Raw genomic sequence first — 15,617 nt, forward strand, 5'->3', positions numbered from 1 at the left:
TGCTTGGTCACGTGACTGTCCCGAGCCGCAGATTCTGTGAACAAATCAGACAGTCCCGCGGTTTCCGCCGGTGGTGTTTTGTAGTTTTATTACAAAAACAAGGGGTTTACGGCATGTCGCGAAGCGTGTGGGAGGACATCGGCACGTGCGGACGCCGCGACTGGAGCTCACACGGGTTAGCAGCTAACGGGTTTGCTAGCATCAACTCGTCCACGGGTTGGATTCAGTAACGTCGCGGCCAATAGGACGCGGTGATATCGGACAACAGAGACTACAACGATGGACGGAGAAGTTTCCGTCCACTAATGCTTTATCACAAGAGACGAATTTGGAGTAAAAGTTTCTCAAAGTGCGGTTCCGGGAACTCTGGGGGTCCGTCAGTGTCGAACTCAGCCCAATGGTTTTACTTCCGTCCTGAGAAGCAGGAAGAGCCGTGACTCGGCGCCGCGGCCGACCTGTGAGTGCTGTTTTATTCACTGCCAACGGTTTTGTCATTTTGAAAATAATCATGTTATGATATTGTTCTGTGAATCCCTCAGTAATTTTCTTGAAACCTGAAGTACAGAATCGCTAAGTAAAGAAAGATTTGGACAGAATAAGAATCACTTGTATTAAATGTTGATTTAAACTCCATATTGTTTGAAGGCCCCTGCTTCTCGTCTGGTGCCCAGCAGTGGAACTCATGTCTGTCTTGTCCTCTGGGGACTACAATAATGGCTGACCTGCCCTGCGAAAAGGAAAAGGAGGGGTCTTCTCCCCCTGTCGTCGGTGTAAGTCGCTGTGACTCCGCCCCCCTACTCTGGAGGGTGCAGGACCTGCGGGCAGTGCGGTCTCAGGGTCTGGTGGGGGTGCTGCTGGGTTCACTGCCCCGCACACCACGGCAGAATGGACGACTGGGCCGCCCGCTGCTGCTGCTGCCGGAGGAGGAGCAGCTGCTGGTGGAGCGCCACGGGGCCACTACCACACCCCCCGGGCCACAGGTCAGTGCTGATTGGCTGTTGGCTTCTGTAGGTGGACGAAGGTGTGTTTAATTGGCTGTTGGTGTTCCAGGGTGAAGGGGGGGTGGAGCTCAGCCAGCAGGTGGCGTTGTACGAAGAGGAGCAGCGAAGGAGTTTTGAGGAGCAGAGTGCCCTCGCCCTGCAGGACAGGAAGTTGGCTCTGCTCAGAGCAATGAGCTCGTCTCACACGGGTAAGAAAGCGAGCTGTCACCATGACGACAGAGCTGAAGATGTTGACGAGGCCCTGCGGGGCCGCCTGGAGGCTCTGAGCCAGAGCTTTAGCTTCCCTCGCTCTGCGTTAGCGGTCCAGCTGAGCACGGCAAGGGCAGGGCTCACGTACTGCCCTGAGGCCCGAGCTGTCCTGCAGGCAGTTGAGCCAGGCTGGAGTGACCGCTGCTGCAACGCCAGGTACCAGGTTTTCAGAGAACTGAGGGGGCGGGGCTTCTACCTGACATCAGCGGGGAAGTTCGGAGGAGATTTCCTTGTCTATCCAGGTCAGTTTGGAGACGCCATGATGTCACCAATGCTACACCACATTAGTCTGAACGTTTATTTGTCCTTCCAGGCGATCCTCTTCGCTTCCATGCTCACTTCATCGCCATCTGTGTGTCTCTGGACGAAGACGTCAGTCTGCTGGACCTCCTCGCCGTGGCGCGACTGGGATCCAACGTCAAGAAGACTGTCCTTCTCTGCTCACCAGGGACAGACGGTGGCGTGATGTACACCTCATTACAGTGGAGCGGGATGGTTTGAATCAGTCGCCATCGATAGAAGGCGCCTCAAAACGTGAAATTTGAAACTGCTGGGAGTTTTTAACCTTCGGCTCATTTGTGCTGCGTTTGAATACAATGAGGAAAAGTCAGTGACTCTTCTTGTTGTCTGCTCTCTGGAGTTAAAAAACAGACCCTACATCCCCCCACAGACCCCTACAGACCCTTACAGACCCCTACATCCCCCCACAGACCCCTACAGACCCTTACAGACCCCTACATCCCCCCACAGACCCCTACATCCCCCCACAGACCCCTACATCCCCCCACAGACCCTTACAGACCCTACATGCCCCCACAGAACCTTACAGACCCTACATACACCCACAGACCCTTACAGACCCCTACACACCCTACATCCCCCCCACAGACCCCTACAGACCCTTACAGACCCTACATCCCCCCACAGACCCTTACAGACCCTACATCCCCCCCATAGACCCTACATACATCCACAGACCCTTACAGACCCTACAGACCCCTACACACCCTACAGACCCTACATCCCCCCACAGACTCCTACACACCGTACATCCCCTACAGACCCCTACACACCCCACAGACCCCTACACACCCTACATCCCCCCCACAGACCCTACATCCCCCCCACAGACCCTACATCCCCCCACAGACCTCTACACACCCTACATCCCCCCTACAGACCCCTACACACCCTACAGACCCCTACACACCCTGCATCCCCCTCACAGACCCCTACACACCCTACATCCCCCCACAGACCCCTACAGACCCTACATCCCCCCCATAGACCCTACATAAATCCACAGACCCTTACAGACCCCTACACACCCTACATCCCCCCACAGACCCCTACAGACCCTACATCCCCCCATAGACCCTACATACATCCACAGACCCTTACAGACCCCTACAGACCCTACATCCCCCCACAGACCCCTACAGACCCTACATCCCCCCCATAGACCCCTACAGACCCTACATACATCCACAGACCCCTACAGACCCCTACACACCCTACATCCCCCCATAGACCCTACATACATCCACAGACCCCTACAGACCCTTACAGACCCCTACACACCCTACATCCCCCCCATAGACCCTACATAAATCCACAGACCCCTACAGACCCTACATTCCCCCACAGACCCCCCCAACATGCGCTCCCTCCAGGCTTCCTACAGACTCTGTGCACAACTGTTGTCATGACGACTATCATTGGCCCACCAGGGAGGAGCAGCCGTAGAGAGACAGGTTCAGTTTGCGGTCACGAGATGAAACTCGTTCCCTTGGCTTCATTAATTTGTGGCCATGAGGTAAAACACTCCAATGTGGGAACGAGTTCTCGGCTTGTGGCCACAGCAGGTCTCAGCTGCAGGAGACGATCAATAGAAATACATGAACGATGACATTAAAAAAGAAGATGCAACAACAACGTTTCCATGGTGATTGTTTACTCATAAGCTGACGTCAGACAACATGCAGCTGCTGGTGGATCAGCTCGCTATGGTGAGGTGATGCCATTCTAGTAGAAGGGCGCAGTGCCGTTCCAGCCGATGGCGGCGCCGTCCCACTTGGTCCTGATGGTCATTTCTAGAGAGGGAAACTTCTTCTCTGGGTCTCCGTCTGGGACCTGAGACAACGCCTCCCAGTGGTGAGAGTGAGTATCTGTAGGAGGAGGCAGAGAGGTCATGTGACAGTGGATGTGACGGGGAGCGTACAGGGAGGCAGCGTGCGTCCTCACCCACGCTCAGCTTGGCCGTGGCCTTCTGCGATAGTTGGCCGTTGTAGAAGAAGAGCTGGAAGAGATGCTCCACCTTCCAGTCGGACAGCAGGGAGCGGGTCGGACAGAACAGAACCGAGAAGCTGTTGTTGATGCAGCACAGCCAGATGGGAAGGCGGGGCGTCTTCAACATGCTCCCCACCTGCAGGAGGAGCCCAGCGGAGTCACTTCACCTGCCAGTCACCAATCATAACCTCCCAGTCAGCTGTCAGCGGAACAACACGGAACATTCCGTCCAACCAGCAGCGGGTTATTTATTGATGACACGATTGTTTCTGTGGTACGAGCTACATCTCAAGGGTTATCCTGTCAAAACTGAACCAAGAACGTTGGTGCGAATTGTAAAACCACAAAATAAGTTCTCCTGGTAGAACGTCTGGTTCTCTGGTCTCCAGGTAAGAGACCTGAAATCACAAGCAGCTGAAGATACCAGCAGGTCCAGTTCTACATCAGATCCCCCAGTAAACACCGGACTGGTGGAGGTTCAGTCATCACTTCCTGTTGAACTTCAAACAGACCTCATTGTGGAAGTGATGTCATATCTAAGCAACACACTTGTATCTTCAGTCTAAAGACTAAATTCTGGTCAGTCGCCAGTGGGAACGTGACCTGCGGCAGGCTGCCTCGCTCCATCTGCTCTCTGCTCCAGTGCAGGAATCCCACGTCGCTGCGTGTCAGGATGCCCTGCAGGGGGCGCGCCAGAGGCCGGCCGTCCTCCGCGGTGCACAGAGTCCCGTTGAAGAGGTGCGAGCTGGCTCTGCCCGTCAGCAGCAGGTTCAGCAGCGACTGCAGAGACAAACAGACGCCGTGACGTTGCGTTTGTATAATTAATGAGGGGGACGTGAAGCAGCTGCTCACCTGACGGCACACAAAGTTTCCCAGAGAGATGGAGAGCAGTGGCGAGGAGGCGGAGTCCAGATCCTCCTTGAGCCTGAACGACACAAAGAGTTCTCAACTTCCCATAATCCCCCAGTCCAGCTTCATCTGAGCGTCTGATGACCAGATAACCTGATCCGCCGTTTCTCATTAGTCCAATAATCATTTTGATCTTTTGGGAAGAAAAACTGTCAGAATGTTTCCTGCTCGTGTCACTTCCTGTTTGCTTCTGTCAGACAGGAAACTTGACAACAAGCAAATGAGTGAATATTAAGAAGAGCGTTTATGATCAGTATTAAGACGCTCCTCAACAGGAAGCAGATCATCTGACTGACCAAAGATGGTCCTGGATGACGTTGCTGTTTCCCTCACACTTCACTCTGAGCACTGCGGCCTGCGGGGGCGCTAACACCTGCTTACCTGTCGACCGTGCGGGAGCAGATGAGGCTGTAGAGGAAGAGGATGACCCCGTGACTTCCCTCCGCAGTGAACTAGATGACACGTCAGCCTTGATTGAGGTTATTTCCCCAGCGACCTCGTCAGACAGTGATGATGTCATACTCACGCGCTGGATGTGATGCAGCAGGAAGCTCCTGGCGTCGTCCTTGGTGTTGAAGGTGAAGAGCTGCAGCTGAAATCAGATGCACCTTTATTGGCACAAAGCCAGTAGTCAGAGGCGTGATGGCGAGGCGCCACTGTACCCTCTCAGTAAAGTCGTCCAGTTTGTAGTCCAGGTGAGGTGTGGTGCAGTAGTCCTCGGTTACCAAGGCGACGGTGGCACTGAGCTCCTGGCCAGCGAGCCACAGACTGTCGGACAGTGCTGCCGCCAGCGCCCTCTCCTGGTCCCGCCGGGCCACGTCACGCAGGCTGGAGACATGATGTGTAGACTGACCACTTCGCCATCTCTACACTACATTTGGTGACCATGGCGATGGATAGGCGCCATCTGCCTTGACACACCTTTTGCATTTATGTTTTCTCTACAGCTACGTCAGTGGTGGCGTTGAGTCTGACCAAGCTAGCTGACTCTGTCGTGTGTGTGTGTGTGTGTGTGTGTGTGTGTGTGTGTGTGTGTGTGTGTGTGTGTGTGTGTGTGTGTGTGTGTGTGTGTGTGACGTCATGATCATCTTACCTGAGCAGCGACGGTCTGTCGGAGCTGAACAGCAGGTGCTTGATGATACGAGCCTGGACAACCATCTGAATGGCTTGAGCCCCGCCCTGAAAGACACACTTGAGCAGGTGAGATGACTCACACCCAAGTTAACATGATGACGTCATCGCATAGACTAAGTGAGGGTTCTCAACATGGGGTCCAGGGGCCTCCATGGGTCCTGAAGCTTTTGATGGAAAAAAAATCTCCTTTTTATGTTTTATGGATCTTTGTCAGTGCCCAGATATCATGAATGTATGGAAACAGAACCAGCAGAACTTCAGTGACTCCTCAAATGCTTACTGAAGCGAAAGCTAGCGTTGAAATGCTAGCGTTGAAATGCTAGCACCACTGGCAATGAAAGAACTGGCAGCAACAAGTGTCACAGACGACCATTAGCACGTTTCACTGTTTGTGAACGTGATTGTCTGAAGAAGGAACCGACATCACCTCAGAACGCTGACCTTCATGACCTGGATGACACATTATCACTAGCGAGGTGTGAGCTGTATGGGTGGGCGGGCTCACCCTGTCTGTCTCCAGCGCGTACGCTAACTCGGAGTTGGGCTCTCTGAACTGGAAGAAGGACCTCCTCCACTCGTAGCTGAAGACATGGAACGTTCCGCCGAACAGGATCCTCCTCAGACTCTACACAAGGACACACCGGGTGAGAACATCATTGTTCACATCGTATAGAAGACGTGTGATGAACTGATGGAGCCAGTAACCAGGTGACATCACCTGGGCGCCGTGGTACAATTCTACAATTCTCCAATTTCATTTAGCAGACGCTTTTATCCAAAGCGACGTACAACACAAGCAAGAATTCAGACTGAATTAAGGAAAAACCCATAGTAGCGCAAAAGTGCTTCAGTTGTGATTTGGTCACAGGTGCTGCCATCTAGTGGCAGAAGAAGTGTTGCCCCCCCTCTTTTTTTTTTGTTTTTTTTTTGACAAACATACATCACCCAACCCAGTTAGTGCTACATAAAGTGGTGTCAGGTGACCCGTGAAAGCCTGTGTTTGGGCGTCACCTCTGTCAGCTGTGGAGTGACCGGCATCCCTCCGAGGCCCGGGGGGACGACCAGACACTTGGGGATGGAGCACAGAGCTGGCAGCGTCCTACAAGGGGGCGGGGTCTCCTCCTGGTCCTCATCCTTCCCTGCATCCACCAGCCTCTGAGAGGAACAGGAGCACATGAACCCTGCTGGTGCCCGCCTGAGGCGCCCCTCAACACGTCACAATATCAACTCTTGTCCCCTGACAGGAGGCCTGGCGCCATCTTCCTGCTAACATTCCAGCAGCCTCAGTTTGTCAGCGCTACTTCGCAAATGTTAGCATGCTAAATAGAAAGAGGACCGTTGAGGCACGGTTCTGTGTGCGTGGTTCTACAGCAGCCAGGCGGTTCTACGTCAGTAGATCTACGCGGGATGAGTGATTCATTGATTCATTAACCTTCCTTAGACCCTGGCTTCACCCAGCACACACACACACACACACACACACACACACACACACACACACACGCACACACACACACACACACACACACACACACACACACAACCTGTTAGTACATTGTTGTTGATGCGTAACTACATGAGACGACTCACGCAGGGATTCTTGTCCACTTCCTGTTGCAGCAGCTGGATGTAGTCCAGCCGGTGGTCCGTCATCACCGACAAGTGCAACTAACTGCTGCCTTCTGAACCTCTGTGGTCGGGTTGCGTTACTATGGCGACCACAACATCACACTCAGTTGGCGGATGTGTGATGGAGACTCACTGTTCGTCCTCTGGTGTTTCTGCCGATTAGACTCCTGAGTGTAAACTTAACAGGTGAGACCGAAACCAAATACTGAGTCTGTGTGTGTGTGTGTGTGTGTGTGTGTGTGTGTGTGTGTGTGTGTGTGTGTGTGTGTGTGTGTGTGGGTGGGGGGTGTTTTTACAGGATCAGGTTCTTCTACACTAACCAGACGCTGAAAGTTGAACTGACTGCAGTGAACCACAACAACCAGAAGGGGGTGACTAACGAATGTCAATGCCTGCCTTCACGAGAGGAGGGGCGTTACCATGGTGACGTGTCCCACTAAAAGTTAGCCACTCAAGCATGTCCTCGTTAAACACAGACATCTAGAAGGCGATCAATGATTTTGTACTCACGTTTTCATGTTTTGACTCCAGCCTGCAAGTAGAATTACAGACAACGTTTGAATTCCAATCCGTGTCTGAAATATGAAACGTTAATTATTTTTGAACGTGATGATGCAGTCGCTCCTGGACTCCAGAGATCAGATTTCTCTGCCTGATTTGTCAGTCTGATGTCATCAGACTCCAAACGGCGTGAACTCAATGGAGTGAATGAGTGGATCCCCGTGATCCCTCCGTCCTGATCTTCTGGAGGCATGAAATCTGATGACAGACTCACTGATAGTAGACAGAAAACTCACCTCCATCGCTGCAGTTCTGACACCTGGTCCAGGATCTGTTGGAGCTCCTCCTCCATCCACACACACACACACACACACACACACACACACACACAGTGTCTCTGTTCATTGTTAATTTATGTCAATGAATCTGTATTTTCAGTGTCTTTTCTCTTCCTGTAAAAACATTCCGTGTCATCTGACTGACTTTGCCTCCAGTGCGTTCTCAGACTTGATGCCCCTCCCCCATCTGTCACATGATGCTCTGCAGCCCCATAAGGAAAAAGACAACATGTTGTAACAGCGTTAAATCTCACCTGCTGCTGTGACATCACGCCTCTTTGGTCTTTAACTGAAAAACAGGAACCATTTTTACTCTCACAGACGTCTCACTGATGTTGTCTTGTGGTTGTCGTGTAGCACCTAGAACGTCTGAGAGGCGGGGCTTCTGATTATCTGACAGCTGGTAGAGGCGCCGATCAAGGGGCCTTCAAGGTGATATCGATCACTTTTAAAATCGACAAAACACTCCGTTGTTTGAGACAAGAGGATGTTTGCTATCAGTGGATATTTAATGATGTACAACCTCATTTGCATATTCTAAAGAGGGATTGGGATTATTTGCGTCCGCGTGCTCCGCCTCTTCCTCCTTCCACGCACTGGCGTTTTCAAAGTTGCTGTGTGAAGCGACAACAAGCAGCAGCTACACGCTAAAAACAACGAAGGATTTCATCGGGAAAAAGGCGTCGACCTGCTTCTGTCACTGAAGAATCGCTAGGATAAACAGATAAATGATATGAATAAATAAACAAGTGTCAAGTGAGTTTAGCCCCGCCCACCGTGACTTTGATTGGCTTACAGAAATGCAACAAAGAAGCCGGTGCTTTCATGGCGGTTGAGTCAACGTTCCCGCCGCATCAGGAGACTCAAACATCAACGATAACAGACGGGAATCGACCTGAAGGTCCTCAGTGTGATGACACGTTTGCCTCGCCACCGTAGCAAAGTTCAATATTTGATACAACACAATTTTTACTCCCCGCAGTTTCACTTCGAGAACACGAACCTCCAAACGACGTCTGACACAAGAGTTCGCTTGATCTCATCTTAAATTACCACAACAAAATGTCAGCTTTTCTGATGATCCAATTTTTTCCCCCAAACGTTTTAGAAGAGTCAGCAGAGCAGCAGTGCTGACGGGGGCAGGGCCTCGTCTGGCTCTGAGGGGAGGACCGGCACCGCGGCGTCTCTCACCAGGTGAGCTCCTCACGTCCCAGGAATCTTTTCACTTCCTAACTGTTAGGGTTAGAGTTCGTTCTGAGTGGGAATGTTGCAGGTGTAAAAGGAAAAATCAGGTGAGAGAATTTTGGAGGTGAGGAGTCCGGAGTGGGAATCTTACCTGCTGCTGGTCAGAGTGGAGCGGCACCTGACTGTCAGGAAGCCTTTTATTAACGCCTCGTCTCCGCTGCCCTGAGCTGCGTCTTGCAGGTTTGAGTGTCTCACAGGCTCAGAACCAGTGAACCGCTGAGTTCACCAGAACCTGGTTCTGCTCTGGACATCCTGATGTCAGCTCTTCTTCTGCCATTATTTTCTTTGTTTTGAAGATGTGTCCTCACATGAGGACCCAGGTCACTGATGCCGACCACATCAGAACTGGAACCTGCCGGGTCAATTTAGAACTGGAACAACTGGAACAGCAGAACCGAAACCATGCTAGGTTCTGTTTATTGATCCTCAGTTTGTTTTATGACATCACATCACTAGAACACGTGCCGAGTGACCTGAAGTGAGTCGTTGGACACCCTCAGAACCGGCCCTCTCCTGGGTTATTGTCCAGCTGGCGTCCCGCTGGGTTCACATGAAATCCTGGACTTTAATTGGCTGCCGCTTTTGAACAAGATACCACAATTAAAGCCGCGAGGACACAGCCGACCTCCTGCAGGGCCACATCGTCTTCAGAGACCCGACTCAGGACTCATTGTTGCCGGCGGTGTCGGTGTCACTGCAGGAGACGAGACGAAGAAAGGCCTGACGACGGTCAGCCAGCGGGCGGGGCCGGGGATGATGGGAGGAGCCAGAGATGTGCGGCTCCAGGTTTCTCCTGCTGCCTGACGAGTCGCCTGAGTAGAGTTGAGCTCAGACCCCAGGATGAGCGCTCGTCTGCTGGATCCGGACTCACACCAGTTTCATCATGGTTATTGATTACTGATCGGCAGAAGCCGTCTCGGAGCAGGCAGCGCGGCGGCGGCTGGGTCCCGTCTGATCTCGTGTTCCTGCTGAATTCAGGTTTTTACTTTGACCCCTCAGCCTGCTCTGCTCCAAGCTTCTTCAGGGGAACAACAGTGACACGGTGCCTCGTAACTTTAATTCAGTGTGTGAAGGTACATCAGTCAGCAACAATACAACATTATTGATCTACAGTCAGAATATCGATCACATCTGCTGCGTAGCTACAACTTTACCCCAAAGGTCGCATCGGCTCGACCTTTGCCGCAGCGCCAGTCGTTTATCCTTTGTTAAACCGGTCAGATTTGATCCTGGATTTTATGGCTCAAGAATAAACTGTTATTGATCGCAGGCTGCTGAAGGGAATCAGGTGATCAGCTGATATCAAGTCTCAGAATCAATAACAGATTGAATATTGAACTCAATATTAATGATACAAAAGGGGGTGAGGAGAAGAAACAGAACACAAGTGAAAGCTCCGTGTTTCTAGCGCTATATTTCCCTCCAGCAGCAGGCAGCGTGCGACCTGCAGGGCGCCACCCTCGCACCTGGGTGGGCGTCGTCCACGGCTGATGTCACCGGTGCCATCATCATTGTTGTCTGCTACATGTTAAAAACCACCAGCAGGAACAAGTTGTTTCCTCTGTCCCCACACAGGAAACAACAAATGGTCATGTGACTGCCGGGTGACTCAGGCCCTCGCTGGTGTCAGTACATCAGGTCGGCCCCCCCGGCGCTCAGGTCCACCTCCTTTTTCCCCTGGAAGGGGAACTGAACGCCGGCCAGTCGGATCAGCAGGATGTTGATTCCGTGCAGGAGGAAGACGAGGAGGAAGAGCCAGAAGGATCGGTCGTAGCGCTCGCTGTGTGTCTGGAAATCAAAGGTCACCTCGTTGAAGTTGGCGATGCGTTGGGACAAATGATGGAGCTTCACCTCCGACGCGAACAGGATCATCACCAGGCAGCTGCACAAACCTGCAGGACACAGACGCAGAGACGCCATGTCAGTTACCGCCACGTCCGGTACGCCACGTCCGGTACGCCACGTCCGGTACGCCACGTCCGCCTCCTCTCCCATCTGCTGGGACTAAAACAGGGATGGGCAAAGATTTCCCAAAAGGCCAGATTGACACATGAGGCTGTGGCGTGCCCTGGCACCGTGGCGTGCCCTGGCACCGTGGCGTGCCCTGGCACCGTGGCGTGTTCTTGGGCCACAGAAGAGGACATGGTGTGGGAAGGTCAACAGTAAGGTGAAGTGGCGTGTGATGTCATGTTCCTCACCGCAGATGAAGGTCCACAGGTACAGTCCCATGGGGCCTTGCAGCGTCTCATAGGGTCGGCCAAAGGCGTTGAAGAAGAAGAAGCCGGTGGCCACCGAGGAGAAGAGGACGACCACACCACAGAAGAAGATGACGGTGACGTGGAGGCCGGCTGGGATGGCACTCAGCAGCTCTGGGAAGACTGAGGGACACAAGAAGAACTGAACCATTAAAACGCAGCTCCGCACCCAAACTAGGGAGTGGGGGGAGGGGCTTATGGTCAAGGGGGAGGAGCTACAGTGGAGGAAAGTGTGTTCATCTCTTACGGGAAATACATCTTCCTGTTTTCAGAAAAGTGGATTCAACACAACATCAGTGGCGGCCATCTTGGCTGTAGTAGGAAGCCTGACCCATGTGAGAATAAAAGGCTGTGACATCAGCCAATCAGCTGTCTGACCCCTGTGTGTGTGTGTGTGTGTGTGTGTGGGGGGGGGGGGGGGGGGGGGGGGACAGAGCAGCTTTGTCACTTCATAACCAGTCAGGCTGAAACCTGATCACCATCCAGACCTCATTAGTGCTGCCTGGCAGCTGTTGCCCATAGCAACCAGTGATCTGCCGCACTGGTCAGAAGCCGCCATCGTGTGTGAGTGTGTGTGTGTGTGTGTGTATGTGTGTGTTACTCATTAAACAATGATGTCACCATACACACATCTGGTCATCAAGAACGTGGCTTCCCAGTACCAGCTGGAGAACCTGCTCCAGTCTCTGCTGGACCTCTGGTGCCGTTGTGGTTCTGATGAGCTCAGCAGCTCCTGGGGGGGGGGGGGGGGGGGGGATCTTCTGGGTCGTGACTGGGGGAAGGAGGATGTTGTGTTGATCCAGTAATAATAAAGTAGTGGTTTTGTGAGGCTCCGCCCCAAAACATTCCATTCTCCGACCTCTGCGACTAACCGTTAAAATGATTGACAGGAGGACGTCAGGACCTGCGTCACAACCTGCTTCAGAGTTAGAGAATTACGGGTTTGATTAAAAAAACAAATCATTACATGAAATTCTTGAATTTGTGAAAAATTGGAGTATCAGGTTTTAAGAACTTGGAAAATTTAAGGAACTTAAAACGGACCCGCGAAACCGAACGTTTTTGTTTTTTTTTCAGGTTTTCATCCTTAAAGGAAGATGATGATGATGATGATGAAGATGAAGAAGGAGAAACGGCGGCTCTGACTCACATGAGAAGCGGGACGCGCGTCCTCCCAGCCCGCACTGTTTCACCCGGTGCCCGGTGAAGAGCCCGTAGCTCAGCCCCCCAAGGAACTTTTCCAGCTCGGCTCCGGACGCGTTGACCAGTTCGGCCCCGGTCCGGCACAACACGGTCCCGTCGAGCCAAAGCGGCAGGCCGGTGGCCACGGCGGCCGCCAGGGCGCAGAAGAGGCTCAGCAGCCCAGAGACGGAGAAGAGGAGCTGCTTCTGTCGGCTTGGCATGGCGGTCCGGCGGGGGGGGGGGTGTCAGGCTGCCGGGACCAGAGCTCGGGGACCAGGGGAGGGCATGGCCCCGCCAGCACCTCCTCCTCCCGAGATGAAGGAGACACTGACGGTTATTAACGTCCAGCACGCTGATCCCAACGAACCACCGAGCTGAGACGACACCTGACGCTCAGAGGCGCTCCAGTAACCATGACAACGAGAGTAGGCGTGGCCAGCTACTCCGCTGGTTGACAGTGGTGGTGGTGGCGCCGCCCAGTGGAGGTCTGACAAACCAGCAGGAGTCTCAGTGTGGTTCACAGCTTGTCGATGACGTCATGTTTCAGCTTGATTTCTGCTGTTAACCTCTCAGCGGCGGCAGCTCTGAGCTCATAGATGCTCCAGCTGTGATGCTGCTGGTGGTCAGCAGGCAGGACTTGGTTTGCCCTCTCGTCTGACCTCTGAGCCCACTGACCGGGTCAGATTGTCAGCCTGGCGTTACCATGGCGACACTGCACTGGCATGACCTCTCTGATTGTCCCCACCTGCTTCCTGCTGCCAATGTGTCATAGTGGAAAACCACGATACCACATTTAGCCTGGTACCTGTCAAACAGGAAGGACTACAATCATGCAGAAGAACTACAATCATGGAGGACAAGAGGCTAAAAGGAATGCGGCCAGTTGTGCATCTGATGAATAGAAATGGAAACTTTATTGAATTTTGAGGAGTTTGTGCATCACCTGAGGATAGAGAAGAACAACAACCCTGCTGGCGCTTAGAGGGCAACACCAGAACGTGAGTACAGTACATTATTGTTGTTGTTATTGTTGTTGTTGTTATTGTTGTTGCCGTTATTGTTGTTGGTGTTATTGTTATTATTGTTGTTATTGTTATTATTGTTGTTGTTATGTTTTTGTTATTATTGTTGTTTTTGTTATTATTATTGTTATTGTTTTTGTTATTATTGTTGTTTTTGTTATTATTGTTGTTGGTGTTATTGTTATTATTGTTGTTGTTATGTTTTGTTATTATTGTTGTTTTTGTTATTATTGTTGTTATTGTTGTTGGTATTATTGTTGTTGTTATGTTTTTGTTATTATTGTTGTTTTTGTTATTATTGTTGTTGTTATGTTTTTGTTATTATTGTTGTTTTTGTTATTATTGTTGTTATTGTTTTTGTTATTATTGTTGTTGGTGTTATTATTATTGTTGTTGTTATGTTTTTGTTATTATTGTTGTTTTTGTTATTGTTGTTATTGTTTTTGTTATTATTGTTGTTATTGTTTTTGTTATTATTGTTGTTATTGTTTTTGTTATTATTGTTGTTGTTATTTCCAGTGATGAAGGAACATCTGCCTTCAACTTCATCGGGCAGGAATCAGAGGACAGTCTCTGTTTGTGTTCCTCTGTTACGGTTTAGGGGTTCTGGCGGTTTTCAGGTTGATGGACTGGGCAGCGTCAGGATCGTGGGGGTCGGGTTCCTGGTCAAGCCTATCACTGGCGACTCGGACCCTCAGCTGGTCCTCCTGTCAGGACTCTGGCCCCGTTGCTCTCGCTCCAGGAATCCGTAGATTTCCTCCCCAGCTGCGAGCGTGGCGTGCTCCTCACAGGAAGGCGTGTCTGCGGCTCGTTGGTCATGGTGGAACTTCTGCACGACAGCTTCATGAGTTGTGTCTAGTGGGGACGGACACAGCTCAGCAGGCCAAGGACCTGAAGAGCAGATCAGAATCCTGCATTTTGTGGAAAAGAGTGAGTTTTCTTACAGAGGTCAAAAAAGCCAGAGGATTTCACGGCCTTCTAATTCCACCTCTGAGGCTCGAGGGGCGCCAAATCCAAGATGGCCACCAGGGACGGAGGAGGGGCCTCTGCTCAGCTTTAGATTTAATAACTGCCAACTAAACACAATTCAGTTTTGACCAGAAACGAAGGTTCAGTTGTCAGCCGCGCCCTCTGGCGGCCCAATGACGTAACTGCACGAATGACAGCAGCAACGGGTTTAATGAAGTCAACGTCGAACTGGAGGGTCTCGGGGTCGCACCGCCCTCACAACGGCTCCGGTTCGGAACCTTAGTCCGGACCCCGGCTCGTGGCTGACCCATGACAGTCACCTGACGTGAAGAGACGCACTGACATCAGGGGGGAGGAGTTACAAGTAGCCAGCAGACATGTCACTCACGTCTGTCTGAAGGGTTAGCAGCGATGCTAAATCTAGCCGGCTGGATCTTCGGTGATCGAGAGATCACGTGTGTGTGGTGAGGGAGCAAACACCGGATTTATTGAATATGACGAACATCGACGGAACGACGTGATGACGCAAGTGTGACGTCATACGCGAGTGAAGTCTGTGCGGGTCCGAGAGAGAAAGAGAGGGAGAGAGGGAGGTACAACTGATGATGAAGTTTCCATCATGAGGTGAGTGAACGCTCCTCTTCTTCTTCTTCTTCTTCGTTAGACGCCCTTTGCTGTCGTGTTGCGTTCATGTTCCTCGGATTCGGAGCAGCTTTTTCAGACGCGGGATGAAACTTTAAAATGATCAGTAGTGATCGATGCAGTCGCCCTGAGAAAAACGCGAGAAAAAAAACCCTGCAAATTGTTTGTTGAGTCAATGGTGACGTCACTGTCGCCATGAACAGGTAAGTAAGCGCATCTCGCTCACCAACCAGCTGCTGCTCTTTGACCCAC

General features: G+C 51.8%; 4 protein-coding genes and 1 long non-coding RNA gene across 14 annotated transcripts in view; 2 read left to right on the forward strand and 3 right to left on the reverse strand.

The window, feature by feature from the left end:
• Window positions 1-28: 28 nt before the first annotated feature.
• On the forward strand, window positions 29-2,339 carry tsen34 (TSEN34 tRNA splicing endonuclease subunit). Its single transcript, XM_086216928.1, has 4 exons — window positions 29-457; window positions 646-980; window positions 1,051-1,492; window positions 1,564-2,339. Exons 2-4 carry the CDS (start codon window positions 714-716, stop codon window positions 1,749-1,751), a joined length of 897 nt encoding a protein of 298 aa, XP_086073054.1. The 5' UTR covers window positions 29-457; window positions 646-713; the 3' UTR covers window positions 1,752-2,339.
• An 862-nt stretch (window positions 2,340-3,201) lies between these two features.
• On the reverse strand, window positions 3,202-10,184 carry mindy4b (MINDY family member 4B). 10 transcript variants are annotated; one of them, XM_086216919.1, is made up of 14 exons: window positions 9,387-10,184; window positions 8,305-8,339; window positions 8,009-8,055; window positions 7,722-7,743; window positions 7,173-7,291; window positions 6,594-6,737; window positions 6,088-6,207; window positions 5,542-5,627; window positions 4,975-5,276; window positions 4,830-4,900; window positions 4,392-4,464; window positions 4,143-4,319; window positions 3,495-3,675; window positions 3,202-3,418 (listed from the first exon to the last, which is right to left on the reverse strand). In XM_086216919.1, the coding sequence occupies exons 5-14, from the start codon at window positions 7,233-7,235 to the stop codon at window positions 3,247-3,249; spliced, it is 1,389 nt and encodes a 462-aa protein (XP_086073045.1). In that variant the 5' UTR covers window positions 7,236-7,291; window positions 7,722-7,743; window positions 8,009-8,055; window positions 8,305-8,339; window positions 9,387-10,184; the 3' UTR covers window positions 3,202-3,246. The 10 variants fall into 10 exon arrangements, with proteins under 10 accessions (XP_086073045.1, XP_086073050.1, XP_086073051.1 ...); XM_086216924.1 differs by lacking the exon at window positions 7,173-7,291 and having other exon boundaries at window positions 4,975-5,040; window positions 5,111-5,276; window positions 8,009-8,058; XM_086216926.1 differs by lacking the exon at window positions 7,173-7,291 and having other exon boundaries at window positions 3,257-3,418; window positions 3,499-3,675; window positions 4,975-5,040; window positions 5,111-5,276; window positions 8,009-8,058.
• Window positions 10,185-10,333: 149 nt separating this feature from the next.
• On the reverse strand, window positions 10,334-13,140 carry clrn1 (clarin 1). Its single transcript, XM_086216929.1, has 3 exons — window positions 12,701-13,140; window positions 11,494-11,673; window positions 10,334-11,187 (listed from the first exon to the last, which is right to left on the reverse strand). Exons 1-3 carry the CDS (start codon window positions 12,951-12,953, stop codon window positions 10,922-10,924), a joined length of 699 nt encoding a protein of 232 aa, XP_086073055.1. The 5' UTR covers window positions 12,954-13,140; the 3' UTR covers window positions 10,334-10,921.
• Window positions 13,141-13,242: 102 nt separating this feature from the next.
• The window catches only part of LOC147255184 (uncharacterized), a 4,551-nt gene continuing 2,176 nt past the window's right edge, over window positions 13,243-15,617 (reverse strand). The window contains exons 2-3 of the long non-coding RNA XR_015118236.1: window positions 13,676-14,645; window positions 13,243-13,537 (exon numbers count right to left, since the gene is read on the reverse strand). This is a non-coding gene — a long non-coding RNA (uncharacterized LOC147255184). The remainder of the gene's footprint in view (window positions 13,538-13,675; window positions 14,646-15,617) is intronic.
• The window catches only part of masp1 (MBL associated serine protease 1), a 16,115-nt gene continuing 15,892 nt past the window's right edge, over window positions 15,395-15,617 (forward strand). Inside the window, exon 1 of the mRNA XM_086216930.1 lies at window positions 15,395-15,568. Within this exon, the coding sequence (XP_086073056.1) occupies window positions 15,561-15,568 (8 nt within the window). The 5' untranslated portion in view covers window positions 15,395-15,560. The remainder of the gene's footprint in view (window positions 15,569-15,617) is intronic.

Source organism: Aulostomus chinensis, chromosome 10 (assembly GCF_037954235.1).
Source record: "Aulostomus chinensis isolate RoL2024-O1b breed Wild chromosome 10, RoL_Achi_v1.0, whole genome shotgun sequence".
Taxonomy (NCBI): Eukaryota; Metazoa; Chordata; class Actinopteri; order Syngnathiformes; family Aulostomidae; genus Aulostomus; species Aulostomus chinensis.

Excerpts from the sequence above, each read along its gene's own strand:
- tsen34 (XM_086216928.1), top strand. The coding sequence starts at position 714 with ATGGCTGACCTGCCCTGCGAAAAGGAAAAGGAGGGGTCTTCTCCCCCT. Across the intron at positions 981-1,050 it reads CCACACCCCCCGGGCCACAG|GGTGAAGGGGGGGTGGAGCT; the intron begins GTCAGTGCTGAT and ends TTGGTGTTCCAG. Across the intron at positions 1,493-1,563 it reads AGATTTCCTTGTCTATCCAG|GCGATCCTCTTCGCTTCCAT; the intron begins GTCAGTTTGGAG and ends TTGTCCTTCCAG.
- mindy4b (XM_086216918.1), bottom strand. Across the intron at positions 6,208-6,593 it reads TCACTCCACAGCTGACAGAG|AGTCTGAGGAGGATCCTGTT; the intron begins GTGACGCCCAAA and ends GTCCTTGTGTAG. Across the intron at positions 4,320-4,391 it reads GAAACTTTGTGTGCCGTCAG|TCGCTGCTGAACCTGCTGCT; the intron begins GTGAGCAGCTGC and ends TTGTCTCTGCAG.
- clrn1 (XM_086216929.1), bottom strand. The coding sequence starts at position 12,953 with ATGCCAAGCCGACAGAAGCAGCTCCTCTTCTCCGTCTCTGGGCTGCTG. Across the intron at positions 11,674-12,700 it reads ACGCGCGTCCCGCTTCTCAT|TCTTCCCAGAGCTGCTGAGT; the intron begins GTGAGTCAGAGC and ends TGTGTCCCTCAG. Across the intron at positions 11,188-11,493 it reads CCTGTGGACCTTCATCTGCG|GTTTGTGCAGCTGCCTGGTG; the intron begins GTGAGGAACATG and ends TGTGTCCTGCAG.